General features: G+C 38.4%; 2 protein-coding genes across 2 annotated transcripts; both read left to right on the top strand.

The window, feature by feature from the left end:
* The first annotated feature begins 931 nt into the window (after positions 1-931).
* Positions 932-1,753, top strand: LOC131798959 (neuromedin-U receptor 1-like). The gene has a single exon (XM_059116620.2). It carries the CDS (start codon positions 932-934, stop codon positions 1,751-1,753), a length of 822 nt encoding a protein of 273 aa, XP_058972603.2.
* A 3,410-nt stretch (positions 1,754-5,163) lies between these two features.
* Positions 5,164-7,396, top strand: LOC131798978 (vesicular inhibitory amino acid transporter-like). The gene has a single exon (XM_059116640.2). It carries the CDS (start codon positions 5,309-5,311, stop codon positions 6,665-6,667), a length of 1,359 nt encoding a protein of 452 aa, XP_058972623.2. The 5' UTR covers positions 5,164-5,308; the 3' UTR covers positions 6,668-7,396.
* Positions 7,397-8,456: the final 1,060 nt, after the last annotated feature.

Below are 8,456 nucleotides of genomic sequence, written 5' to 3'. Positions count from 1 at the left end.
TTTGGGGGCTCACCTATAGTGCAAACACGGGACCGACAAGAATTAATAACCTAGCTGCTTACACGGGCTTCCTCTGACTATGATTGTATAAAATCATGGTTGGAAGAAAAGCTAGTCAGTACAAGTCAAAACAGACTTGGAAATATCTTTCACCCCGCATCATCATTGTGATTTAGTTTGGTATTTTTAGGTTCGCGGGACAAACCTTTATCACCATGATCAGGTTCACTTTGGAAATTATGCGTTTTCTTTACGTAAAAGCACTTACAGGTTTCGAAACTGTTCTTCAGTTGTTCCAGAACATATTTATTTGGGATAAGGGTCGAAAAAAACACAACACAAAGTGCACCTCAGTTGTGGAAGGCGGACGACATTAAAAAGTCTTGATTACCTACTGGAGGTTTCTCTTCTTCTCGGGATTAAAAGGAAAGGAAAGGAAAAGAAAGAAAAAAGGTTGGTAAGAAAGTACACCTCTTGGGAGTTAAGAGAGGTCATTTGCCTTAAAAAAAAATTCCAATTATTTGAAATTTGTCATCATGACATGTCTTCTCCATCCTTACTCATCTTCACGGCCTCACAAGATTGCACTCGGTGATCTCACGAAGAAAAACCATTCTGATAATAGAAAACTACCAATCCAAGTCTAGATAGGTAATTTGTCGGGTGCGCTGAAGCTCAATTAGTCCGCACTAGATAGACAAATGAACATTTGAAGAGTTTCAATCGATAAACAATAATTTGCATTGAAAACGTCCGAAATTTACCCTAACAAATGACCAGTTCATTCCTTGGACTTATCTCCGAGAGAAATTTAAATAACATAGTTGATGTTTATATCAGGCGCAAAAAGAAGAAGAACATAACGAACAAAGAAACCGGCAAGTTCACATCACAAATCAACTAGAAGAGAGTAAGCAAGTAAAGGTGGAAAATGCTTTCATCACATGAGTGCATCGCCTGGACAACGGTTCACATCATAGGATGCGTTGCCATAGTAACGCTCAATATCATAACCATCATTGTTTTCACGAAGAACTGCAGCCTGCGTAGGCGCAGTACTTATTTGCTCGTATATCTGGCAGTAGTTGATATGCTGGTTGGATTGGTAGGAACCTTCACAGTTTATGAACTTGGAGCATACTGTAAACTTTGGGAGAATTCACTGGGTTTATTGGAAGATTATTTTTTGAGGGTGCTCCGCTTGCTTTATTCAATTTCCTCGCTCGTCAATATTGCACTTATTTCTGTGGAGAGGCTGCACGCCACTGCTCGACCATTCAGGCATCGCTTCCTTAAAAGAAGATCTTACCTAATAGCAATAGTCTCCAGTTATTTGATATCTGCGCTGTTTTCCATTACATCCTTGGTAATTCCTCGTATTTATCCGTTTGAAAAGTCTCATAATGTAGCAACTTCATTGATCTCAATATGTATCGTGATTATAGTTTTCTCCTATTCGCTCATCTTCATCAAAGTCAAATGTGGTTCTCAGCCTCGTCATCATACTGCAGCTGGCATGGAAGGTAGGCTGACGATGACTCTGTTCATTGTGACTGTAGTCTCGCTGATGATGTGGTTACCATTTATAGTGCAATCTTTCCTTTGGTACACAACTAAGATATTTAGCACATATCCGTCGCACTTAACCTGCTTCATCATCTTTTTAGTCGGAGCTAATTCTTTAGTAAACCCCTTATTATACGCGATCAGAATACCAGAATTCAGGAGAACGGCGAAGGCGATGTTTTGCTAGGAAGTGACGTACAGATTCGGGCAATATTATTTCAAAATAAGTCCTATTTACTTGGTCAGGGTGGGCAGAAAGTGAAGTTTTCCTCCCTAACCCCCCCCCCCCCTTCCGCGTCAAGAGCAGTTAATTCAAAATTAAATCAAAACTACACCTGTCTAAGGAGGAAGGCATATAGGGAAATATTCACTCCTACCCCTTCTTCCCCCCCCCCTCCCCCCACCTCGGCGTGAAAGGAAATTGGTCAAAATCACAGTATTATCTGTCCAGGGTGGGCAGATAGGGAAGTATTCACCCTTTCACCACCCCCACTCCCACCCCGCATCAAGTGCAATAAATAATAAAGCTGTTAGTTTTGATATGTATCGATCGAACTCAAAGTAAAGTACAGTAGACATACTATAGGACTAAAATGCTGATGAACGTGAGTGGCTTGTGCATATCTCGGCTCTATATCATTGACGTGTAGTGCAATAGATTAGCAAATAAAGGACAAAGGTTAGACAGCAATGTCTTGTGAGTACATCCGGTAAATTGATTAAAATGGTGGGGATTTCAAACTAAGTGAAGTTAATAAAGAGTCAAACGGGTAAACTACGAGTAAATGTCTCCGGTATTATGTACAAACGGCCTAACAACTTAGCCCGTAGGCGTAAAAACTGACAAATTTTAACCGATTGTTGTGAAAAAAAGATAAAAGAAAGTTCTGGCGACAACAATGGGATTATATTAACTGTTAGCCGTAAAGTGGCCAAAATTTTAATCGTAAGTCGTAAAAGCTATCACCTCGTTGAGACCCTCTGACAGGGTATCAGTGGTCTTAGCTGAGCATGAATCGACTTAGTATGAAGCGTCTGTGGGTTTTAAAACAAGCTCTAGATGGACACGTGGCGAAATACCCTTCTCTAATATTTGTACACTCTATCAATTAAACAGTAAGAGGATTTCTACTCAGCACTTTGCTTGTCGCACAAAAACACTGAGAGGTGTATCTTTGCTTTTAGTGATTAACCCACCCGTTAGATGAAAGCTTTTCCGGTTTCCAAAGCTAATGCGATTGTTATCGCTCGCCTTTCAGTTGATGAGATCATTGCCAGGGGTTATTTACAACAGTAAGTGAGTGTAAAAGTTATTGAGATGACTGTCCAGGGGCTGTCAATCGTTTAGGGCAGGAAATCCTTGCTCATCCACGTTCCTTACTTTGTCGATTCCTTGAAGTAATACTGAAGCTTAGAAATTACCCTGGTTCTCTAAAATGGATGTAACATAATACGTACTTGTCATATGACCACTATGAGTTGAAAATTTTTAAAACTTTGTGTCAACCTGAATAGGACGCGGAAGACGGACGCAAGAGAGACAACCACGAAAATAAAAACTACAATAAAAACTATTCTTTTCCCGTGTGTTTTCGAGTCAGAAAAAAGACTTATAACTAATTTATCGAAAAACGGCGACCTCTTTTAATATTTCCATTTCTCCTTTAAGGTTTTTCAACAAAGTATTGTAAGTGCAGGGACGGACGGGTTTTTCCGGATCGGCTCACGTCAGCCCGTCCAGCTCTACACCTATTAAGTTACACGATTGCTTTCGATGAGATTATGCAGGCGAGTCCATACGGGTCTCTACGGGTCATATGATAACAGACTTAAGACAGAGAGAATAATGACACCAATAGAACAGCTTAATTTTAACTGGTCTTGTATTTTCCTGAACTAGACGAACCACATAATCTCAATATTCATTGGTGTTATCTTTAAATATCTTCATCTGTATCAGACTTCATCAAGCAGGCACATTCAAGCAGTCATGGTTGTGATATTGACATCACAGAACTATGTTTAGCGCTAAACTTAAATAACAGGAGTGAATCTGAAAAGAAGTCACTGTGAAGAGATACCGAGAACGTTCCAAGACGTTGGCGTTGACTAGTAATCTCAAAATTTATGAGTTTTATACTATCCACTCCCTAGTTCGTAATGTTTATCGCCATTACACACCCCAGGCTCTTTTTAATTCTAACGATGAGAATTCGGTTTTAAATAAAAAAAAATATATTCCCTTAAGTGACTTTTTCCCTTTTTTTCTCTTTCCTCATCGCCTTTCGACTTAAAAATTTATTTCATCGTAAGGAGAAATCAATTTTTGGTCATTGCTTGGAGTGAAAGCGTTAATAAATACGCCGTTCAAGCGAAATGATGGTATCCCATAAGCGTACAAAGCGTTGAGAAAAAACTTTTTTATCGTTGCCGCAATCGATTGCGTGTCATTGACTTAAAACTTGCCTTTGCCTCGAGCATCACTTCCTAATTTCAATTCAATTTTTAACCGACTGTAAAAGTGGTACAACATTACTGTTCTTTCCTTCGCTTTGTGATTGATGTAAAAATGCATTACCTTGTTAACCAAGGAATTGCAACCAATCCTAAGTTACTTAGCCGTTACTCGCATTTTCTGACGCTTCTAGCGGCCTATTGTTTTTAATTTGCGTTCCTCTGATTCTTTGTGGTATTTTTTTTTCCCGACGGGCCGTTGTGAAATGATGTCTATTTCAGGAGATCTTAAGACCCAAGGTCAAAAAAAAAAAAGAAAAAAGGAATTACGTCTTCATTCGGTTGACCGACAAAAGATTGTCGCTGATTGGACAAAAAGGTTTTACCGTAAATTTGTACAATTCATGAAGAATCATCTTAAATATAAACAAATTCTAATTTGAAAACAGGATTTTCATTGCTTTAAAACTTGTTTATTTTGAGAAGTTTACTTTATTTTTAATATCGAAAAGAAAGATTAATCCAAAGGTGTTTAATGGAAAAAAAGTTGTGTGAAATACGGCACTTCGCAGCTGTTATTTAGGTTATATGTCTGGAAGCATTACGCAAATTTTACACTTGTCATCTTAAACTCTTAAACATTACATCACAATTTTTGCCGCAGAAATCTCAAAAGTGTTTCGAATGATTCCTTACGAAGAAGCTCTTTTACCCGTCGAAATTTATAGGAGAGATTACCTTTGATTTGCCTCATGAATAATAATACTCCGGAAAAAAAATTTTAATAAATAATTTTTTCAGGCTGTTATCATTCGAGGTTAAAAATTGGCTTTAAACAATCCCAGAATTTGGATATTTTTTGCACCTGTGACATCAACATAATTTATGCATCAGAACAGCTTGGAAGAATTTTAACGCTTTAATAACGAGTGTTAGCTTCAGTGAATTAAGAAGCTTAAAATCCAATCAGATTTGCTCTGATTCAAGGAAAGCATATTTTATTTACGGGACATCTTTGAGACCAATTGAAAACTGGCGAAATTTTGTGTCAGCGAGCGGCGGTGTATCAGAGAATTATTGTTAAAATTGAAAAGAACTTCATAGCATATTTTCCAGATTTTGATATCAATTCCCGCTGAGGAGGGCGCGTGGGTTTAAAAAGTGGTAGGAGACAAAAAAACCACGAATTGAAAAAAAATTCCTTTCCGCCATGCTGCTAAAAGCTGAGTGATATCAAAACAGAGAGTGACTCAGATACAAAAACCAAAGCACTTTAGGTAAGACAGAAATGAAGTCAATAATTCAAGAACATATCTATGGAGCTTACAAATTTCTCCGAAATGTCTCAGACGACGAAAGCGATCAAGAAGCTGCAGAAGAAGATAAAGAAAATAATCATGCCATTTCTTCCATGGAAGAGGATGACCACAACAAGACGACCAACTTGCAAACTTTCTGGAACATTTTTAATTCAAACCAAGGAGTTGCCATATTGGCCATGCCATATGTTGTCAAAAGTGGAGGTTATATGGCTCTTTTCAGCATACTTGCCATAGCCTTTATTTCCAACTTTACCAATAAGATTCTGGTGCAGTGTCTGTACGAATATTCACCAGAGCAGATCCCATTCCGAGTTCGAAACAGCTATGTCGAAATCGGAGAAGCGTTTTCGCCGAAAATCGGGCGACACCTGGTCAACGCGGCGCAAATGTTTGAACAGCTCTCGTACTGCACGGTGCTGTTGATTCTGTGCGGTTCCATTTTGGCCTCCACGTTTCCCTTCGTGCCGCTTTATCAAAGCCATTGGACAGCGTTAGGAGCCATGCTTCTGCTTCCAAACATCTTTCTCAAATCTCTCAAAGAAGTATCGTGGGTAAGTTTCCTGACGGTCATGATCGGAGGAATCATTTACCTCACGGTCACAATGTACGGCGTCCTTCATCACGAGCGCTGGAATTTTGCATCGCTACCCGATTTCAAGCTGAAGAGCTTCGGTGCAGCTGTCGGGATCGTTGTTGTGAGTTATTCATCGCAGCCTTACATGCCAGCAATTGAAGGTAGCATGAAAGAGCCCCAAAAATTTAGCGTTATAATGAACGTCACCTACATGGCCATAACCTTAGTGAAGGTCAGCTTTGGCCTCATCGGATATCTCACGTTCACTCAAGACACAGACCAAGTCATAACCAACAATCTCCCCATCGGTGGACTTCATATGTGCGTTAACCTACTCGTCCTTCTACTGGCCGTTACATCGTTCACAATACCAGTGTACACAGCATTCGACACTCTGGAAAACATTGAGTTTCCCTGGTGTAAAGTAGACAGTCCCAGCCAGGCAAAAGACACAATTTCCTACGCACAGGCGCTTGCAGCGCGCTTGTGTATAGTTTCCTTTACTTTATTCGTAGGAGTGTTAGTTCCTCACTTTGGTTTATATCTAGCTTTAGTCGGTAGCTTTACAGGAATGTGTCTAGCATTTATTTTTCCGGCGATTTTCCACATGAAAATCTGTTTTTCTAGAATGCAATGGTACGATTTTGTTGTCGATTCAGCAGTCGCCTTCTTTGGGCTGGTTGGGGCAATTATAGGTTGTCATTTTTCAGTTTTAGCTCTGATCGCAGAGTATCAAAAACACGAACTTTAAGGAATGGCCCTTTCAAAAAGGGAAAGAAGAAATTCTATTTTCTTCGTAAGCGTCAAAGTATTCAAATAAGCTTGTGTTATACCATTCATTTGAATTTTATATTACAGCTGATTAATTTTAACTGTCGCCTAAATTGACTTTTTTGCCCTTAAAGATCTCGCGCCAAAATTCTGTGGTTTTAAGGGTAAAGAAAAACTAGACATTGCAACCAATGATGCCTTTTTATGGATCCAAGAATATTTCAAATGAAACCAATATTATTGCAGTTAATTATTGACCGCAAAAACCGACAACCTTCTTGAACGTGCCAAATTCAAATTTCAGCAATGAATTGAAAAATTCAACAGGGGATTAAAGTTCTATGAAAAGTAAACTTAAAATTTTTTTAGCCATAGCTATTGTTGCTTTTGACCCCAAAAAAACTTCATTTAAGCATATGGGAAAAGGAATTATGACAACTCGTTAACGACGTATGTTAGAATTTCGCAAATGAATTAAATCATATCTCTTCGCAAGCAAACAGATATATAAATATAAGGAATTTCTTCTCGAAATAACAGATAACTTCTGTAATTTATACCATATTGTTAGTATCATTGACTGAACTATAATTCTGATCGATGAAAGCTAACTCAGGAAAGTTCCGGCTGCCAAGTGCATATTTAGTATATGTATATTTACCGGGAGACACAACATAAAATATTTCTCGTTTGAAAATATTGTTAGTGTTCTCTGTGCAATACCAAAAAAGGTTGCGTGAAGTAAAGTTTAAATCTTCTTCTTAGTTTGATCATTTTTCTTTTATCTCATCGCTAAAAGGTGACCACGAACCCTCTGACCGAGAGTAGAAATAAAAAGTACAGATAAGATTATCTAAGCGATAGACTCATGTAAAAGGCACAAGCTATGGGTTTTTGCCACTCGCAAGCCGCAAGGAAGATATATAATGAGAAAGATTTTTTGGATCAGTTTTCTGTTTTTTGTTTTTTTGTTTTTAAGATGTTCTCGTTTCTAACTGAAATCGCCTACTTGCCTGAAAGTAACTTTTCTTTTCAGCCCCTTACTCAATCAAACGCCTAATTCCAAGGCCAATCTCTCTTAATTTTGCTTCTTCAGATTTCTCCCGATCGTGGAGATTTCATTTGGATCATGAAACAACCGATCCTACTACGAATTTTGCTTACGTGAACATACTGCTAAAAAGACTTCTCCCATCCAGCCTCTTGTTTGATTCGTTACCCATCGGTAACCCAAAATTAAACTCCCCGACCGCACCTTGGGCCAGAGGATCGACTGGGTTCTAGTTCGTTTGAACGTCATTACACAGGTTGTGTACAAGAGAGAATAAGGGATATTGTTAAGGCTTTCCTGGGATTATGAAATAAAAATATAAAGGGGAAAGAGGTATCGAAACGAATAGGGTCATCTTTGGTAAAATTACACTATTCTGAAAATGGCCCTCTGTGCTGATTTTCACTAACCAGGAGAAAATAACATGGAATGTTCCATTATGTTCTCTTGCCCGACGCACAAGCACATATAAACAAAAGCAGAGTATCAAAAACACGAACTTTAAGGACTGGCTCTTTGAAAAAGGAAAGAAAAACGTATTTGTTCGTTGAGCTTCCTTTCTTGAAGAACTCAGATAAGGTTTTGTTATCAGTACCACTCTTTTTAATTTTATATCATAGCTGATTGATTTTAAATGTCGCCGAAATCTATCTTTACCTGAAGGATCTTGAGGTAAAATCCTTCAGTTTTTAGGTAATGGTAAGGTGATATTGCAACA

The sequence above is a fragment of the Pocillopora verrucosa genome, chromosome 3 (genome assembly GCF_036669915.1).
Source record: "Pocillopora verrucosa isolate sample1 chromosome 3, ASM3666991v2, whole genome shotgun sequence".
NCBI lineage: Eukaryota > Metazoa > Cnidaria > Anthozoa > Scleractinia > Pocilloporidae > Pocillopora > Pocillopora verrucosa.
Note: the sequence above shows the minus strand (reverse complement) of the source record. Positions and strands in the feature narration are given on the sequence as shown.

Bases quoted from the DNA above. Each gene is read 5' to 3' on its own strand.
- LOC131798959 (XM_059116620.2), top strand. From the start codon at position 932: ATGCTTTCATCACATGAGTGCATCGCCTGGACAACGGTTCACATCATA.
- LOC131798978 (XM_059116640.2), top strand. From the start codon at position 5,309: ATGAAGTCAATAATTCAAGAACATATCTATGGAGCTTACAAATTTCTC.